Here is a 20854-nt window from a genome sequence, read left to right as displayed (position 1 = left end):
CTGGGCTGCCGGCGTGCGCGGGGTGAATTGTCGGGAAGGGGTTAAATATATAAACCCTTCCCTGCAATTCATTCTAAAATGTGTTAAAATAAAAAAAAATTGTATACTCACCTTTCCGCTGCAGCCGGAGTCCAGCCGCGGCCGCTGTCAGTTCTCCTGAACTGCTTCTTGGCACTATTCAGCCGGCGGGGCTTTAAAATCCCCGCCTGCTGAATGATCTGCCTCTGATTGGTCACAGCCCTGACCAATCAGAGGCTGAAAACACTCACACACCCATTCATGAATTCATGAATGGGTGAGTGACTGCTGCCTCTCAGCGCTGAGCCAATCAGGGGCAGGTCTGACTCACATCCATTCATGAATTAATGAATGGGTGTGAGTGAGGCATGCCTCTGATTGGCTCAGCGCTGAGCCAATCAGGGGGCAGGTCTGACTCACACCCCTTCACACCCACTGCAGGACGGCCACGCGGAGCTCCGGCTGCCGGGAGAAGGTGAGCATACAATTTTTTTTTATTTTAACACATTGTAGGATGGATTGCAGGGAAGGGCTTATATATTTAAGCCCTTACTGACAATTCATCCCGGGCTCGCCCGCAGCGCATTGCTTTCAATGGAGACGGCTGTATTGCCGTCTCCATTGAATGCAATGCGCTGGACAGCTCCGGCCCGTTTCTAATGAAACGCGGCTAGGAGCAGATTTTCGGGCGATTTGCGGGCGACTTGCGCGCACCGGTCACGCGATTTGCGGATGCGCATCCGTCATGCGATCCGCAAATCGCGCGAAAAATCGCCCGTCTGACTAAGTCCTAAGGAAGCTCCCTCTGTCAACCATCAGACCCTTGCAATGTGATCACAGGGTCCCGTTGGGTTGCTCTGACTACTGAAGGCCATCTTCAAGCCATCTGCCATCTACGGTGGCCTATAAGGATTATAGGAGTATATAATACACTACAATACTAAAGTATTGTAGATTATCATAGAAACAATCAAAGTAAGTAAACTGATTTTTGTCCTGGTGGGACAAAAAAAAAAGTTAAAAAAGTGCAAAAAATGTATAAATAAATAAAAACATTGAAAACCCCACCTTTTCCCCCTTAGGCCGCCTGAACACGGGGCAGAAATCCTGCGGGATTTCCGACGCTCAAAGCCTGCATAGGAATGCATTACAATACGCACTCCTATGCAGACAGCCGCGGTTTGGCCGCGCGAAATGTCGCGCGGCAAACAAACCGCGGCCTTGTCCTATTTTTGTGGGGGCTCGCAGAGCCTCGCACAGTAACGTCACTCACCTGGCTGCCGGCTCCGGTCTGCGCATGCGCCGGCTGCCCGGCAGCCGGCACATGAAAGAGCCGGGGCCGCCGGGCGCGGGCGAGTACGTGCTAATCTCTGCAGGCGCTAAGGTCGGGTCCCGCGGCGAGAATTCTCGCCGCCGGATCCGACCCGCTCGTCTGCAGGCGGCCTCAGTATGTTTTTTTTTAAGTACATCAAATTTAGCATTGCTGTGTTAGCAATGACCCACATAAAAATAAAATGTTATTACAATATTTAACCAACATGGTGCACACTGTGAAAACAATTAACAAACATGGCAAAAATAGCAATTTTACATAACTTGCTTCACTAAAAACAGAATAGAAAGTGATCAAAGGTCAAATGGTACCAATAAAAAGCGCAACTCATCTTACAAAAAAAAATAAAAAATTTTAGGGGTCTTTGAATATGGCAATAGAGAAAATACTTTTTTTTAACGTGAAAAAATTGCAAAAAAATAGGAATTTGGTATTGACGTAATAATACTTACCCACAGAATTAAAGGGGTTGTCCCACAAAACAAAGTGGGTCTATACACTTCTGTATGGCCATATTAATGCACTTTGTAATGTACATTGTGCATTAAATATGAGCCATACAGAAGTTATTCACTTACCTGCTCCGTTGCTAGCGTCCCCGTCTCCATGGTGCCGTCTAATCTTCAGCGTCTAATCGCCCGATTAGACGCGCTTGCGCAGTCCTGTCTTCTGTCTTCTGAATGGGGCCGCTCGTGCCAGAGAGCGGCTCCTCGTAGCTCCGCCCCGTCACGTGTGCCGATTCCAGCCAATCAGGAGGCTGGAATCGGCAATGGACTGCACAGAAGACCTGCGGTCCACTGAGGGTGAAGATCCCGGCGGCCATCTTCACAAGGTAAGTCAGAAGTCGCCGGAGCGCGGGGATTCAAGTAAGTACTGGACGGTTTGTTTTTTTTATGCCTGCATCGGGTTTGTCTCGCGCCGAACGGGGGGGCTATTGAAAAAAAAAAAAACCCGTTTCGGCGCGGGACAACCCCTTTAATTAAACACATCACTAAGGGTGGATTCAGATGACCGTATATCGGCTCGGTTTTCACGCCAGGATCAGGAACTGAGCTCTCGCCCCCTCTCTGCCTCCTCTCCGCCCCTCTGCACTATTTGCAATGAAAGGAGGCAGGACAGGGGCAGGGCTAAGTTCTAAGAATTAGCCCCGCCCCTATCCCGCCTCTCCCCATTGCAAATAGTGCAGAGGGGCGGAGAGGAGGCAGAGAGGGGGCGGGAGCTCAGAGCACTGCTCCCGACTCTTCCAGGCTTCCCCCCCAGGAGAGAGAGACGACGTATATCGGCTGGGCGTGAAAACCGAGCTGATATACGTCCATCTGAATCCACCCTTATACTGCAGGTGAACACCTTGAAAAAAAATAATAAATAACAGCCCATGACAGAAATGCAGTTTTGTTAACCTTGCTTCTAGAAAAAAAATTCTACAAACTTGCCATCACCAGAATCGTGCTGACCCAGAGTAGAGTGTTATTCTGCATGCTGAATGCTGTAACAGAGAAATCCAAAAAACAATGGGAGAATTTTTTCCCCCCAATCCTCCTAAAAAATGTATAAAAAGTTATACAATATATTGTATGTACCCAAAATGATGCTGTTAAAAAATGTGTTAACAGAACAATTAAAAAGTTATGGCTCCAGGAATGCGATGATGAAAAAAAACGGAATTAGTTGCCCAATAAGGTGCAAACAGGCCCTGGTACTAAGGGCCTAATGACAATTTAGGGTTTTGGACAACCCCTTTAAGCCCCCACAGCTCCAGTGCTGATGCTCAGGTGTTCCCAAACAGTCCTTATTTGTCTGCAATGAAAGGAGGTGGGATGGGGCGGGGCTAAGTTCCAGTAATTAGCTCCGCCCCATCCCACCTCTCCTCATTGAAAATAGTGCAGGGGGGTGGAGAAGAGGCAGAGAGGGGGCGGGAGCTCAGAGCACTGCTCCCGGCTCTTCCAGCCTCCTCCCCCTGCAGAGAGAGATGCCGTATATCGGCCTGTGTGAAAACCCAGCCGATATACGGTCGTGTGAATGCGTCCTTATAATTAACACCCCCCCCCTAACATATTTGGTATTGCTGCGTCCATAAACGTCCAATCTTTCGAAGTAACCCATGATTTACACCGCACAGTGTATGTCGTCAGAAAAAAAAAACATGGCAGAAATGCGTATTTTTTTTTGGTCACCGTTTCCCAAAAAAATGTTATACAAAAAAATCAAAACGGCATATTGTACAAAAGAAGCGAGCCCTCGAACAAATAGGTCGGTGATAGAATAAAGTGATGGCGGTCAGAAGACGGCGGCAGAAAATAATTGAAACTTTTTCCAAAGATGTTTTATTTATTAAAAGTAGTACAACAAAAGAAAAGCCACATAAGTTTGGTATCGTGGTAACCATAGCGACCCGTAAAGTTATTGGATCATTCTTGTTGCGTTTCGTACATTGTGGAAACAAGACACAATCAAAGATGGCGGAAGTGCTTTTTTTTAATTTCACTCCACTTAGAATGGGAGGGTGGAAACGTTTTCTTCAGCTTTCATTCTGTCAGGCTGCATATATCTATAGTCCACAACATTTCTGCTCAATTCAACCCAAACAACCAAGCAGGTTGGGAATCGAGCAGAAGTGTTGTGGACTATAGATATATGCTGTCAGGCTGGGAGCTTACACCGCAAACCTCTGCTCTGCCGTAAAGTGATGTCGTCAAGTGATGGAATGCTTTCTATGTGGATAGAATAAGCAAAACCACGCGCTGGTAACCATAGAAACCCAGTCATCCACCGCTTTACCATAAGGAGGCGGAGACCTATCGTTTACCCGGATGCAACCAATCACTGTGAAGCAGCAAAGCCGAACAACCAATCAGGTTGCGAATCGAGCAGAAGTGTTGTAGAATATAATAATATGCTACCCGGATGTCTGGAGCCAGTCAGCGCCTCAGCTGCGGGATGTGGGCGGGGCATAAGTGTTTCGGAAGTCTTGGCCAGTCAGCTCGGTCATGTGGGCGTGGTGCAGGTCGTCCGGAAGTGTCTGGTCAGAGTGTTCGCGCAGTTAGTGTAACTAGGCCGCTGTGAGGAGGAGGAGGAGGTCGGGCAGTGAAGATGAAGGAGCCGAGCGCTGCTGTCGGGGCTTCTCCGGTTCCCGCTTTCCTCATGAAGCTCTGGGCCCAGGTGGAGGACCCGAGTACCAGTGACGTCATCACGTGGAGCGTGGTAATAACCACAAGGGGGGCCCTGCTTGTCTCTCCCACCGCATGGGGGCGCTGTGTGGCATAAAGGATCGCGGAATTCGTACGATAATCGTTCCGTGTAGAAGCGCCTTTAGTGACGGCCAATGCGCCTTTTTACTGACCTCACACGTGGGCTTTTACTTTGCACATAAAACTTTTTAAGGCGGTGGCTTAGCGGCGTAGTGACAGCCAGGCTGCGGCTCTAACCGCTAGGAGCGGGGAAACGGCAGAGCCCGACAGAGTAACCCCTTGTATGCTGCGATCACTAGCAACTGCAGCATGTAAGCAGATGACGGGGGAGGGGAGCCTTCTGGGGGCCCCGCAGTGTGATTGTTAGGATACCAATGGCTGCCGGAAGCCGCCCTTCATGCCTGCTGTGTAAGCCCCCGCCTCTAATAGGCTGCTGTCACAAGCTTAGTAGACTGCCCTGTATAAGGGCTCCTGCCCATGGATGGGTATTTGCTGCGGGGTCTGTGGTGGGCGTCCGCACCGTGAATCCGCATTAAATGGCGCCCATGGCAAACTATAGGAAATCGATTCTTCCTGCACATTTGCGGTTTCCACAAGCGGAGGAAAAATCGCATCATGCTCCATTTTCTTTGCAAATTCTGCGCCTGCGGCTTCTGTTGAAGTCAATGAAAGCCGTCCGATCGGCGGCCCTGCTGCAATCACACTGGTTCCAAGACAAAAAAAATCTGTACCGTACATGTCCGACGGCGAGCCGTGAGGACCAACCGCAGAAGAGAAGGAAACTAACCAGTCAGGCGTGGGCGTCGCTGTTGGCAGAGATGGAATCCGGCTGTGCAGGGGGCAGAAGTAATGCAGTGTACTACCCGAGCAATCGGATGATCACATTTTACTGTTGAAGGACTAAAAAATAGCATTACAAAAGTTCAATAAAGTTTAAGGAAGAAAAAAAAATTAGTTAAAAAAAAAAAACAACAATTTTTGTTAAATCTGTAAAAAAAAAAAAAACCAAAAAAAAACCAACCAAAAACCCACAATCGGTATGACGCAGACAATGAAAATATTTTAGTTATTGCACGGGGCGGACGCTAGAACAGTAATTAAAGATTAACGCAGGAATTGCAATTTTTTTTTCTGTTCTCTCTTTAAAAAAAAGCAATAAAGAGCAATCCAAAAGTCAGACTGATACCGATAGGAACTACGGCTCTTCCGGAAAAATACAAGGGTTATTGGTCTCAGAACAAAGCAATGCTGACTTCAAGTTTTTCTTCAAAAAAGTGTTTTTATTGTGCAAAAGTAGAAAAATAAAATAAATACAAGTCTCTATAAACTCAGTATCCCAGTAATCGTGCCGATCCAGATCCAACCCACAAAAAGACCAAATTTCTGGATTTTTTTAATTCACCCCCCCCCCCCCATAAAAAATGTGATAAAGGTTATAAAGTCCATTATATATACCCCAGAGTGATGTCATTAAAAAGTATACCTTAACACCCCCCCCCCCCAAAAGAAAACTCAAAACATGCTGCTACTGTGTTTAACTAAAAATAGGACCCTGTCTTGTATTAGAGGCACTAGGTCTTATTTTCAGGGGATGTCTTATTATACCTGGCAGGCTCGGTCCAGGTCCCTTCTGCTGCTCTCTGGAGCTCCGACACGCTTCCTGCAGTCCCCAGCCGCTCGTACAACACCACTTTCTAGTTACAGGATTCCTATATCCCACCTCCAGGAAGTGATGGCTGTGATTGGCGGGCAGATTCCACATGTGGAAGGCCTGCAGAGGATTCTATCTGTGAGCCCAGCTGCTGACCCTGTAGATGGCACTTACCTGTATTGTGTATGACTGTGGAGGCTCGCAGGCTGTCACATTGCGCAGGCATGGTTTTTTTTTTTTTGTTTTTTCTACTACTTTTGTATTTCCCGCGCCATTGCTCAGTGATGACGCGGTTAGCTGCAGCTCATATGGAGTGTTAATTGCGTATGGGCTGTGGGTCGGACACCCCCACTGACATCAATGTAGGTGGTCTATGCGGATTCCAAGGTAAAATAGAGCATGCTGCGACTTTTCTTCTGCTTGCGGAATATGCAAGTATCCCAGCGTGATGCAAAATGCCTGCATTTTGCCGTGGATCTGCACGGACGCCGATCGCGGAATCAGCGATTCAAATCCGGTCGTGTGAGCCCAGCCTACACCTCCATTCCAGGTTCTTGAATTGTGCCACCTGTCAGCTAAATACCGGCTGGCATAGTGTAGACTGGCGCTTACAGCAGGGGCTTCCTTGCATTTTCCTGGTGGGTAGTCTTAGGGAATTAGACCTTCTGTAACAATCCTACTTGGTATGGAAACCCTTCCCATACATACAATTGTGTTACGATGCTACGACTTGGAGATCACGGTCTAGAGAATGGAATATTACACAAGCATCAGCACTAAAACGTGAGTACAGAGCGCCTCCAAATGACCAAACTCGTCTTACCTGCGATGCTCCACTGCAGGGCGAACCCCGTCTTACGGAATAAGCAGTCCGCTTGCATCGTCTCTGAATCCGCCAATCACTCGCTGCACGGCATGTCTGTCTCATCGGTCATCCAGACACTTTTCTTCCTGCAGTTAAATGTCTTAATGCTTCTTTTTCAGAATGGCGAGAACTTTTGTATCCTGGACGAGCAGAGGTTCTCCAAGGAGATTCTACCCAAGTACTTCAAGCATAACAACCTGTCCAGCTTCATCCGCCAGCTTAATATGTGTATGTAAATGGCCTCTTCTACATCCTAATGCATGCAGAAAATGGTTAGAATATAACTAGTGTTATATCCTACAATGCAATATAAATTTTGTTTTGTTGGTTCAGTATGATCTGCTCATCTACTATACTGCCCCCCGAAAATAAGCCCTAGTATGATGATTTTTTTCAGGAAGGCTTAAAATATAAGCTCTACCTTGAAAATAAGCCCTAGTTACAGATAATAATAATAATAAAAGTTGATAGGAATGCGTTAGGTTCGTCACTTGCCCAGCAGGCTCAGTTCAGGTCCTTCCTGCTCCTGCAGCCCTTAGCCTACCACACAGGATCGCTTCCTGGTTACAGGATTCATACATCCTGCCTCCATGAGGCAATGGCTGTCATTGGTTCTTTGAGCACTGCGGCTAAGCCAATCAATACAGTGCTCGAAGAACCAATCACAGCCATCGCTTCGTGACGGTGGGGTTTATAAATTGGCTGAGCCGTGGGGAAGCGGGGTTTATGAATCCCATAACCAGGAAGTGATCCTGTGTGGGTGGGTTAGGACTGTGGGAACCGTTCTGGGCTCTGGAGAGCAGCAGGAAGGACCTGGATCAAGCCTGCTTGGGTAAATAATATAAGACATCCCCTGAAAATAAGCCTGAGCACTATTTAATATAAAACACTGTCTTATTTTCTGGGAAACACTGCAGTTACAAGGACTGTCCTCGTTCTTGTAAACAACGTATGGTTGGTTGACCATATGTTTCTTTTCTCCCTGAGAGTGCGGAGGGTTGCATTTAGTGACTTTTTTTTTTCAACACAACTGTGACATAATTCCTAGTTGCAGAACCGAGTGCCCTTTCTTCTTGAACTGGTGTCCATATTTGAACAGAGAATGTGGTGGTTCGTGATACTGATGTTATGTCTGTGCAGAGGGTCCTGACCCAGTGAAATTGCTTAGGGACAGACCCAAAAGCACATCTATAGGGTAAAGCTAGATGTTCAGCTTTTGTTATGACTGAGCATGCTCTGAGTGCAGGGATTTTAGTGAATATTTAGGCAGCAGAGTGCATAAAACGTGTTCTGCTTGTTTATCATCTCTGGAGCACATGCTCTGGCTGTTCATTATTGGAGCACACTCCACAGAGCATATTCGGAGTGCACTAGCTGTGCTCCACCCAAATCGGGATTAGAAGCATGGCATCAGAATGTTGGCACCCAATGCAATAGTTCTGATCCAATTATCCTACACAAACTGTTGTGTAGCATTGAAATGGATGCAGAAGCAGCACAGATGTACCATCCTCCATGATACATGTGGGTCAGTTATGTCACTTTAGAGAAAGGTGCTGTTGTGGTACACGATTATAAAGTCCACTGTACTGATAGGAGAGACTGTGGCCCCTCAAAGTTGCAGTTGGTGACCAAGTTGTGAAGACAGTTGAATGAGGCAGAAGCAGCCCAGGCAACTGCACACTTCAGATGGCAGAGCTCGGACAGAGGCAGGCTAGAAGCCATTTCTTTGCCAATCGATTAGAAGCTTGTATAGACTGATGGTAGAAGCATGTAGAGGTTGAAGTATTTTGTTGGCTCACTGTTAAGTTAAAAAATCAACAGGTGAGTTTTCGTGATGAACTTGTTGCTATTTAGGCCTCATTCACACAGGCGACGCTGCATCGCCCTGAGAAAATCGCAGCCATATCGCATCGCTGGTCCTTGGGGGGTGGCGGCTTGAAATATAAACCCTACCCTGAAAATAAGCCCTAGCTGCAGAATCTTAAAGAAAAAAAGTATACATCACCTTAGAAGTGCTGTCCAGGGCTCCACAGCAGCTTATTTCTGGTCCCGGCACTGTTGTTCTTCAACTCTTCTGGCCAGGGATTGAAGAATCTCCGCCTCCTGGAAGCGCTGACTGTAATTGGCTGACGCTTAGCCAAGCTGAGCCAGCGCTCGATGAAGGGCTGTGATCAGTTCATTGGGCGCTGGCTGTGATTGGCCAAACGACAGCCAGTCAGAGGCAGCTCTTTGAGAAGGCGGGGATTTTTAATTTCCCGGCCAGAGGAGATGAAGAAGAATAGTGCTGGGGACCAGGAGAAAGCTGCAGCAGCGCAGAACTGCGCTTCTAAGGTGATGTATACTTGTTTTTTTTTCCTGCAGCTAGGGTTTAGGTTATGGCTTTGACAGTAGGATTTCCTGCTGTCAAAGTTGCATCACACTGCACAAAAATCGTGTTTTCATGCGATGCAACAGAGAGGAAGGCTCCATAGGGTAACATGGGCTACAAAGCCTCACGAGTCGCGGGCATATCACGGGACCTGCAAGGTTTTTGTGTTGGGATAGGACACACTCCAAAACATCGCACATGTGAAGTTGATCTATAGTAAAGCATGTGCATTGCTGCTCAATCCCAACTCTATGAAAGTGACTGGAGTAGCCAGACGCACAGTGACCAATATATGATCTCAACATTGGATCAAATGTTTAGAATTACCGTTTCCTGTAAATCTCTCATATCGCCAGTTTTTGTAATAAATCACTTTGATTTGCATCCTTATAGATGGCTTCAGGAAATTGATGAGTCTGGAGAGTGGGCTAGTGAAATCTGACCGTGGTTCCTACATTGAGTTCCAGCACCCGTTTTTTAAGAGGGGAAAGGCAGACCTTTTGGAAAATATCAAACGAAAGGTATGTATGCTTGTCATAGTGTGATCCACATGCAATCTTATTCCCTCCCTCATTAAATCTGCCATGACGCAGGCTTGTGGTCCTGTGGATCACTTTATTAAGTAAGCATTCAATTTCTTTAATTGGTCATCGCATTTTGAACCAACTTGTGCTTGCATGATAGCCAATAATAACCTAATTAAAGAGTAATTAATTTTACCTACAATGTTACTTTTGTCCTGGCAAGTCATTCGAAGATACTGGCCACTAGGGGTCTAATTTCCTTCTAAAGCCCCATTTACATGGGATGAATGTTGGCCAAACAATGCCTGACACTCGTCCCCGCATGTACTCTCTTCCATGTTGTCACACAGGAGCGAGTATTGCTGGCTCGCAGCGGGTGGCTGGAGGAGATTTCACTCCTCGCTCTGTCCCGCCCCTCTCCATTGACTTAACACAGCTGCCGTTCAGTACTGAACGGCAGCTATTTGCAATCGTTCAGTATTTTATGCAGCTTAAACGAGCGATGATTGTTCAGTGTAAACAGCAGCTGTTCAGTATTGAAGGGCTGCTGTGTTAAGTGAAAGGAGAGGGTGGGGGGAGAGGGAGGAGAGAAATCACCTCCAGCCGCGTCCCGCTGTGAGCCAGCGATACTCGCTGCTGTGTGACAGCATGGGAGCAAGTACGTGCGGGATTAGTGTTGGCATAGTTTGCCCTACATTCGTCCTGTGTAAATCGGGCTTTACTTGCTATCCACTGCTTGTCATGTAAAGTCTATCTCTAGTAACAAATGCACTCAAAGGGTGAATGGAAAGTAGGGGAGAGGGTGTTTGTCTCATGCTGCCTAGAGAAGTCTTTAGAGTGAGGGAGCAAGAAGCAAAGAAACTCTCACAGATGTACTACTCCTATTAAGTGATTTATTGTCTTACTGGAATCACATCCACACTGCTCAGTACTACTGTATCATGTCCTCCGTGATGCTGTTATATATGTGTCAGTTGTTGTGTTGCTTTAGAGAAAGTTGCCGTTATGATACACTTTTACAAAGTCCATGGTACCGGTAAGAGAAACTGTAGCTCCACAAAGTCGCAGTTGGCGACTAAGGTAAGCAGCCCAGGCAACTGCATGCTTCGGATGGTAGAGCTTAGACCAGGCAGGCCAGACCATGTAGGAATCTTGATAACTAGCTAAAGAATAAGAAGTCCCAGAGTATTTCTGAAAGTACAGATTAGTGCATGTAATTCTTGATGATGAAAACTCCCAACCAAATAGAGGTTACAAATTACAGAATATATGACCGCTTTTTAGACCCCATTGTTCTGGTTTCTCTATTAGTCAGCTAGACTATGGAAGACGCTTTGCTATTGTTCTTGGGAAATGTGATTTATATTTACATAATATTACACTAATATATTGTACTTCAGATGAATCTAAGGATCCTAGCTTTGAGTTCTCGATGTTACAGTTAGGAGCATCTAGAAGACTTGTCTATAGCAATTGTATAAAAGCATCATATAACCGCTCTATATACGGATGCAACTTCAGGAGGATGGATTCTTATATAACAATTCCCCAGCAGAGGTAAATTGTAAACTCCATCTATGTGTCATCTTGTTCTTGGCAATCATCAGGACAGTCTGACCTCAGATTTCCAAAGGTATTCTTTACCATGGATACCTTACTGAAGATGTGGGGTGAGGAAAAAGAGGCTTCAGCTATTGTCTTTACACTGTAGATCGCCTGTCAAAATCAGAGGTCACACCCAACACAGAGAATATAAGTAAAGAGGTCATAGGCAGAGCCTAGAGGCTATAAGTCAAAGGCAGGTCATATAGCCATAGGCAAAGCTCAGCAGCCACAAGCCTACAGCTTAATCTGCATAGGTGAGTCTAAAAGCCCTAGGCCAAGCAGTCACTATCAGTACCTAGGTCTGGCATGGAGGCACTAACTAAAACACAAAAGGGATATAGGCAAAGACTATAGGTAAACCACAAGTTAAAAGGTCAAACTCACAAAGGCCACATGGCAAAAACCACAAAGGCTATAGGCAAAGCTCCAAAGCCATAAAAATTAGGGGTAGTCATAAAAGATTTTTAGGGCACAAGACAGAGGCCAGAAGACTAAAACCACAAAGACTACCGGCAAAAGCCATAACCATAAAGTTATCAGTAAAGCCACAAAGGCTAACAGGGTACAGGCAAAGCCATAAGTGCTGGTATGCTATAGGCAAGGCACAAAAGGCCATTATGCCATGAGTTGAGCCATAAAGACTACAGGCATAGCCATAATGCTATATAGGCAACGCCATAAGGGCTATTCTACATATAGCATAGCTCAAGCCTTAAAAAACCCAGTGCCGCAGGTTGTAAACTGTGGATTATTAGCTGTGAAGCACTTCACAGGGGTGCATCTAATGAGTACACCCCTAATCTGGAATGGCAGTACAGTCATAGAAGACCCGCGTCAGGCAGGTACATAAGTTCCAAATCATCACCCACCCATGTTGTCCGTCTAGTCCCATGGTGTAGCGGCGCCATCTGATGACGCAACTAGCTCGTCGCGTGGGGGCAGGGAGAGAACGCATCAATTCTGTGGGTTGTGTTTTGTTTTTGTTTGTTTTTTTTATTGGTAGTGTTTGGGGTACATGCTGCTTTTTTAATCACTTTTGTGTTTTTTTGGGGGATTCAAAATGAAGAAAATAAGCATTTTATCTTCGCTTTTTTGGGGAGGGGGGGGGTATGTTTTTTTTTTTGTTTTTTTTTGCCGTGCAGGACAAATGGTGTGTTCAATTTATTGTATAGGTTATTACGGATACAATGACACCAAATATGTGGGATTTTGATTTTGTTTTTACAAAAGATTTATATGCAAATAGCAGAAAATGTGCAGAAGGGTATTTTTTTTTTTTTTTTATTCACATGAGTGGTGGTGTGATTCTTTAACATTTTTATGTCCCTTTCGGGGGACTAGAACTGTAACAGCTGTGATCACTATGATGATGCATTGCAGGACTTTGCTATTGTGAGCGATAAGGCTTTGCAGTACAGATCAGAGGTAGTGGCAAGCCAGGACGCCAGTATCTGGCATCCTCTTGCCATGGCAACCCATCGTCTCTCTGTGATTACGTTGCAGGGGTCCAATGATGTCACAGAAGGAGCGTGCTCTCCCTGTAAACCCTTTACATGCCACAATCTATGTAGATTGTGGCATGTAAAGGATTAATAGAGGGGATCGCTGTCCTTATGTATCCCCTCTATTGCAGCAGGAGGCCGGCTCCCGCTGCGGGATGGGGCAGGCTCAGTTTCTGATGCCGCACCATCTACATGAAATAAGTTTGTCCTGTTGAGTTAAGTACCCTGCAGACAGGGTGTAAACGTACATCCTGTGGCGTTAAGGGGTTAAAGGTATCCTGGGGTTCATAATGACCTGAACAAAATTTATGTATTCCTCATAGTGAAAAACTAACTTTTACAAGTGCTAGAATTGCTCCATTTCATCTGTACACCACCAAAAAACAGCAAAAAAAAAAGTGATCCAAAAGTTGCACAATTATGGTATCCAAAAAAAACAACTGTTCCTGTAAAAGCCAAGATCTCACAAAACTGTGTTAGGTCGCATTTGGATTGCAGAATCCTCAGTTGTCACCCGCGAGGACGATCTGCGGCATTCTGCATCCATTAGCAAAAATAGGACATTCGCATGTCCACTTACACGAGTGGACAAGAATTGTGATTTCCGCTCACTGGGAAAAAAATCATAGCATGTTCTATCTTTCCATGGATTCTGCGCGGACGGCTTCAATTTAAGTCGGTGGAAGCCTTCCGACTCGCTGCCCTCGTCATAGCCATCTGCTGTACAGATAAAGAGGGGGAGACGGGTACGTGCAGACGCGGCTGTGGTCAAGGCTGGATCCCTCTGCGGGCTTCCGCATGTGAAATCTGACCTGTTCGTGTGCAGCCAGCCTTGGAGGAAAAAATAGAATAAAAATATGCATCTTAGAATGTGGCTATGCAAATTCAGTTTACTCTTTAAAGGTGTTTTTATTATACAGAAGGAACTTAAATATCATCTATGCTACACAGTGAATGCTGTTTAAAAAAAAAAATAAAAAAAAAATATATATATATATATATTACTATAAAATGTGATCAAAATGTCATCTGTACCCCACAATAATACCAATTAAAACTACAGATTGTCCCCAAAAAATAAGTCTTTGTACACCTCTGATGGAAAAATGTTATAGGTCTTGCAATGTTGCATTAGGGAAACAAAAAAACTAAAGAAAAGAAATTAAGTTTTTAGTTTTTACAAAAGTAGTAACATCTAAAAAAAAAATAGAAACTTGGTATTACCCCAAAGTGACCCCCACACCCTCTCCCGGGCCTGGAGAAACAAAGATGGTCACACCAGCTTCTCTGACTACTTGCTGTATACTATGCATTAGTATACATCATTAGTGTAAAGCCACATTTACACACAGATTATCGCTCAAAATTTGTACAAACGAGCAAAAGTGAGCGATACTTTTTACGAGTAAACGTGCGGCCGTCATGCGCTATTCATTCAGTTGTCGCTTATTGCTGAGTTTTAGCCATTATAAAAATAGCCCTTTGGTAGTTCACTATTCGTTCCATTTGAATGGAATTCGCTTGAAAGACTTGAGGGAGGGTGATAGTTTGCCTCACTGGACATGATGACTACTTGTTTACTCATGCTCCTGAAAGACAATGGATTTTAATTAATCCTAATTAATATTCTGCTGGCCAGTGTTTCCCTCCAATAAACACACGCCCACCTGAGTAAACACATACTGGGTTTATTTTAGCTAATGAGGGAAATAAAGAGGATTTCAGATGATTGGCTGTGTGTTTTAATGCACAGCATTTTATGCAAAAAGTTGTAAATATGTTGAGTCGTTCAAGCGATAATCATTGCGTGTGAAAGGGCCTTAAGACACTGCTCCTGCTCTGATTAACCAGTGCTGGCCAGTCAGATCAGCATTTAGTGTCTTAGATTGCCAATGTATACAGTATTATTGTATCTTGACGCCACCGGAAGTAACATGAAGTACTTGTCATAATGTAAGCTTAACAACTATAGTAACCCTCAGGCTAAAAATTCCAATATGTATGGAAATAACTAGTTTATTTGGAATTTTTCTCCAGCGAGCGCTGGGGTCATTTTTCTTTCTACCATTTTCCCAATATTGTAGATATGATACGTTTGCATGGCAACAAAATATTAAGTGTGCAAGCTTTTGAGGCTACTTGGGCCCTTTCAGCATGAAGATTGAGAGGGTGACGGTGTACAGTGATAACTGCTACACATTTAAAAGTTGAGGTCACCATCCTAAATCATTTCCTAAGGTAGCGAATGCTTATTATCTGGATTAAGTAGCCTCACAAACTTGACTTGTAGTAATGTTGCCATCCACTAGGTGGTGCTGCATCTCCTTCCATGTGCAGGTTGACGGAGAGATAAGACGACACGTAAAACTGTCCTGAGCTCAGTGGGCTGATTTACGGGTCTCAAGTTTCTGTGTGAACATTTATTTAGATCAAGAGTAGTGTGCCCCCCCCCCCCCCCCCCCCCCCCTCTGAATCTGTATGTTATAATTATGTGCCATCCAAACTAGTTTCATTCATTTGCCTGACGAGGGGGGCAAGATATCCTTGAAAGCTCGCTATAATGTCATGTATTTTTGTTAGCCATTAAAAGGTATCATATCTACAAGATGACTTGGTTTCTCTCACTGAGAACAATCACCCATTGCTCTACTGGCTAACATGGTTCCAATCTTTTTTTTCTTTTTGCTTAGTCAGCATCTATGCAGGGATAGGGATTTATTACATCTTGACTTGTTTGCGTTCTAGATGTCGTCAGTCAAATCGGAAGATTCTCATCTCACGCAGGAAGAGCTGCAGAAAGTAGTTATGGAGTTGCAAGACCTGAAGGATGTGCAAAGCAACATGGATGCGAAGTTGGAAAATATGAGAAGGTATGTGGTGGGCCTGTCCTGTGGGCTAGAAGTATGATGTGGTTTCACTGTCCACATGTACTTTCTGGTGGCAGCACTTACCACACTGGTACCTGCAGTCATCTGAAGGATTCTCGCTGGCCTGAAACGCCAAAATCATTGTGGGAATGGAATTAACCTAAGCCACAGACGTTGATAAAGTGAGCATTCACCATCTTAATGCCCATTTACAGGTAACGCTTGTCACTCAAAATTCATTCAAACGAGCGAAAACGTGCCATAATCATTAAATCTAAACGCAAAGTAATCGTGCGCTATTCGTTTGCTTCTTTATCGCTCGGTTTCTACCTGCATTAAAATCATCACTGGATCGCTCACTTCTCACCACATCCAAACGCTCCCTGCTAGGCGTTTTACGTAGAATGGGAAGCGCTGAGCGAGAAGTCAGCAATGATCTGCCTGTCTAAACATTCTGCATGAGCGCAAACAACTAGCGATGATGTCACCCGCTCGTGCACTCGTTTAAACAATAATTGTCCCATTAGGAAATGGTTTAGGTTGATCTCAACTTTTAATTGTGTCCTAGTAATTACTGTACACCAATTTCCCTCCATCCACTTTCATGATGGAAACCTGGCTCTCAAGCATACGCTTCTTAAAGGTAAACTATAGTGAATGTAGTATTTTCTTTACAATAGCCACAAGAGATCTACGAAGGTTGGGCCCAAAATCTAGATGCAAAATTTGTTTTCTAGCCGTCAGATGCATATTGGTTCATTTAAGGCCTCATCAGAGGGGCATCTAGTAGGAAATGAGCTTGATAGTAAGTGGGTTGTCCCAACACATTTATTCCCTTTAACTAGCCTTTTGTGCATAAGATATTTGACTATGTAATAGTAATGGCTTCAGTTGCTCCTGGTTTAAATGGGGTTTTCCAGGGAGAATACTAATGATTGGCTGGAGTCCACCGCTCGGGATCTTGACCAATCGGTTGATTGTGCGCCCGCTGATAGCACCGTAAATATTTAGGGGTCGGAGCATAAGTCTCTACTGCAGCCTCTGTGTAGTCTGGTGCTTGCATCGACTAGACTTTAGTCTCCGGATCATAGTGATAGACCAGCTTTTATTCTTTGTGATCAGTCTGTTAGTCATCCTGGTTTCCATGGCTCATCGTCAAGCTCGGAACATTCAACTCTTTCCTGCTTCTGGAAAGATTGGAGCAGCCGGGGAACCCAGCGAGCGGATATCTTATGCATATGAAGATGGTCTTTGATGTTTTTCCATGGATCCCACACTAATATTGACGTTTTGGGCTAGGTCGTGAATAGTTCCATGGTGATTTTCCAAAATGGCAGCTTCTGCTTCCTAAATGGTGTGTTCGATAGTGGGGTGGGGTCAACCTGGAATTGGATCCGTCTCCACCGAAGTCCGACCACATTTGGATTGACTATGCCAATTCTTGACTAAATCATATGATGGGGAATCCTCCCCATCAACCTTTCAACTCATCGAACGTCTCCCTCGGTGTGCGTCCTTTACAGTAAAGGAACTTGATGACTGCTCTGTATTCCACTGGGTCCATTATCAGACATCGCACCACTTCAGCACCTCTAAAAAGAAAGACCGTTATCAGTTCAGAGTTGCAAATTGGTGCGTAACCTATAGTGACTTGTATAATTACACATGTGCAGTTTCAGCATCCAGCGATTAATAGAAGTGGGTCGGGGGAGATCTGTAATGAACGCCCCTGGTATCAAGTCATGCCATAGGCAGTCTGCAATGGCAGCCCTGGGGGCTTTCAGAAGACCCCCGGCTGCCATGACTACACGGCAACCCACGATCTTATTGTGGGGGTTAGTGCGGGACCCCCGAACATCGATCGACAGGATTTCAATTCCACTGTCAGAATTAACAGTTCCGATTAGTGGCACTGCTTATCGGCGCTGTTGCAGGCAGGTGCCAGCTGTAAGAAACCGCTTTGTATAGAGCAGGATCGATCCGCGATCCCCCTCTATTCATACCCCGACCCTGCAGTACGTAAATGTACATCCTGTAGCGTTAAGGGGTTTTCTAGGCACAAATACTATTGATGACCTATCCTCAAGATGGGTTATCAATAGCTGGTCATCCGGGGGGGGGGGGGGGGGCATCGCTTGGGAACCCATCTAAACCGCTGAGCAGGCACATGTCAGCACCGCTACACTCGGGTTGAAGCAGAAGCATCTGCTCCTACCCCATTGTAGTGGTCGGCACTTGTAATTGCAGGCACAGTTCTAAGCCACTTCTCACACAAACGTTTAAATGCTGCGTTTTTCAAGCGCCGTCTGTTCTATTTTCATGCGTTTCTGCGTTTTTAAAATGCAATGCTTTGCCCACTGCGATGAATGGGTTGTATTTTCAGTGCTGCTGAAAATGCGGTAGATTGTGGTTATCATGTTTACAGCAGCGTTTTTGACTTTTTTTTTTTCTGGCATGATCCGCTTGCTTGGCTGCGTTTATAACTTTGCCGAAAACGCTGTCAAAAACATGTCAACGCAGCTAATAAAGCAGTAAATGCTGCATTAAACGCAGCGGGTTTTTTTCAAGCACCTGTGTGAAAGTGGCCTTAATTGAAATCAAATGTACGCCTGCTAAAGAATCCTTTCCCCCGAACTAGTTGATGAACAATGTTTCGGCCTGTGTAAACCCTCCCAATTACTCATTCGGCGATTCTGAAATTAAATAACGAAGAATAGCCGCTCTGTGTAAAAATGAGCAAATAACAGTCGTTCGTACGCTTCAGCGACTAATATGAGGAACTATTCACATGATGGTTGTCCCATGTAAAGCCACCCTGAAGGGCAAGTTTTTGCTTTGTTTGTATATTCTCTTATTAGCATTATTATACTTGCAGCACATATTGGAATAAACTGTGCTTTGTTATTAACTTGTGTGTTCCATCAATGTCTGCAGGGAAAACAAAGCACTCTGGAAAGAAGTATCATTCCTCAGGAAAAGGCACAATCAGCAGCAACGGCTTCTCTCAAAGGTGAGCTGCCGATATTCCTACTGGTGTCAGCAAAAATGTATTTTGTAGCTTCCGTGTTTTGTATTTCAGTCTTAAAACTTATTCACACGTCCGTATATCGGTCGGGCTTTCATGCCCGGCCGATATACAGTGTACCTTTTTGCAGGAGGAGGGCTGGGCCAGGAGCAGTGCACTGAGCTCCCGCACCCTCTCTCTGCCCTTCGCTAATATTTGCAATGGGAGGGGGCGGGACAGGGTGGAACTTGGCTACATCCCGTCCCACTCCCCCCATTGTAAACAGTGGCAAGGGGCAGAGAGTGGGCGGGAGCTCAGTGCACTGCTCCCGCCTCCTCCCCCTGCAGAAAGGGACACCGTATATAAGCCAGACGTGAAAACCTGGCCGATATACGGACATGTGAATAAGCCCTTAATGTATATCAGGCCCCCTTCTCCCCTACAGTTTAGGACGAGCTCTATTTATTCTGCAGGAAAAGGTCTTTATAGTTTTAGATGAACAAAGCTTGTTCTATTCAAATAGCCGTATCGCCAGTTCTATCGGTGCTACTTGTATGCTTCTGATATAATTTTAACCCCTTCTCAAGATCCTGCAATAGTGGGAGTGCATCGGGACAGCCCCCCATCCATCCCCCTTGCAATGCCTTATCATAGCGATCATAGGTGCTATTGTACGAGTCCTCTACAGGGACATAAAAAATGTCGCTTTTCCCTTATTAACTTAAAACATTTTTTTTTCAAATTAAAATCCCTCATATTTGCTATCGTCATATCCGTAACGACGCATACAATAAATTGAACACGCTTTTTATCCTACATGGAAAAAGCATAAAAAACCCCCTAAGAAACGAGGCAAAATGCTTATCTTTTTCATTTTGCCTCCCAAAAAGCGCAATAAAAGATCAAAAAGCCATATGTACCCCAAAATGGTACCAATAAAATCTACAGCTTATTTCGCAAAAAAAAAAAGCCCTCACAGAGGAGAGGTCTGTCAATGGAAAAATGAAGTTACAGGACTTTGAATGCAGCGATGTAAAAAAATAAATAAAATTTCCCAAAAGGGGTTTTTATTGCAGAAAAGTGGAAAAACCTAAGAAAATTAAAAATTTTGGTGGTATTGTAATCATACCAACCCACAGGAAAATGTATTGTCCTTTATGCTGCATGACTGACGCTGTTAAAAAAAAAAAATTAAAAAAAATCTATGGCAGAATTGATGTGTATGCTCTTCATGCGATCATAAAAAAAAATTAATAAAAGTTTTACAATATAGTCTATGTACCCAAAAAATGGCACCAATAAAAAAAAACAAAACAGTTCATGGCTTAAAAAACAAGCCCATATACGGCCGTGTCAATGGAAAAATAAAAGTTATGGCTTTTGAAAAATGGAGATGAAAATCCGCCAAAAATCATTGCGTCCCAAAGCCCAAAATAGGCCATGTCCTTAAGGGGTTAAAGCTAAGATTTTGTTTTAAAACCAAAAGCATGCCATGAAAGGGTTAAAACTCTTCCTTATCATATGAGGACTTGTGCCTCTACATATTTTAACCCTTTCCAGTCCATTCTTGGATTAGGGCTTGCTATTTGTGCCGTTATATAACGGCGCCGTCATATAACGGCGCCGTCTGTTGGCTAAAGGCAGTAACTACATGATGGGGCACGTCTGAGCAGTGTGTTGGCTAAAGGCAGTAACTACATGATGGGGCACGTCTGAGCAGTGTACCCTGTCTGTCTTCCAACATCTGAGCTATACAGGCTTCAGGCATTGTCGAAGTCGTCTGAAAGTGGATTGGAAAGGGTTAAACCTGCCGTCATTGCTGACCGCAGCATCTACACTTTTTTTTTTAACAAACAATGTAACTGGTTTTTTTTTCTCTTCCAAAAGGCTTTAAATATTGAAAAAATAGATATTGAAATAAACTAG

At 44.7% G+C, this 20854-nt stretch overlaps 1 protein-coding gene across 1 annotated transcript in view; it reads left to right on the top strand.

Moving 5' to 3' along the window:
* Positions 1 to 4309: 4309 nt before the first annotated feature.
* The window catches only part of LOC136580412 (heat shock factor protein 3-like), a 37185-nt gene continuing 20640 nt past the window's right edge, over positions 4310 to 20854 (top strand). Inside the window, exons 1-5 of the mRNA XM_066580974.1 lie at positions 4310 to 4552; positions 7175 to 7283; positions 9820 to 9947; positions 15803 to 15927; positions 18859 to 18934. Of these exons, the coding sequence (XP_066437071.1) occupies positions 4442 to 4552; positions 7175 to 7283; positions 9820 to 9947; positions 15803 to 15927; positions 18859 to 18934 (549 nt within the window). The 5' untranslated portion in view covers positions 4310 to 4441. The remainder of the gene's footprint in view (positions 4553 to 7174; positions 7284 to 9819; positions 9948 to 15802; positions 15928 to 18858; positions 18935 to 20854) is intronic.

Source organism: Eleutherodactylus coqui, chromosome 10 (assembly GCF_035609145.1).
Source record: "Eleutherodactylus coqui strain aEleCoq1 chromosome 10, aEleCoq1.hap1, whole genome shotgun sequence".
NCBI lineage: Eukaryota > Metazoa > Chordata > Amphibia > Anura > Eleutherodactylidae > Eleutherodactylus > Eleutherodactylus coqui.
Note: the sequence above shows the minus strand (reverse complement) of the source record. Positions and strands in the feature narration are given on the sequence as shown.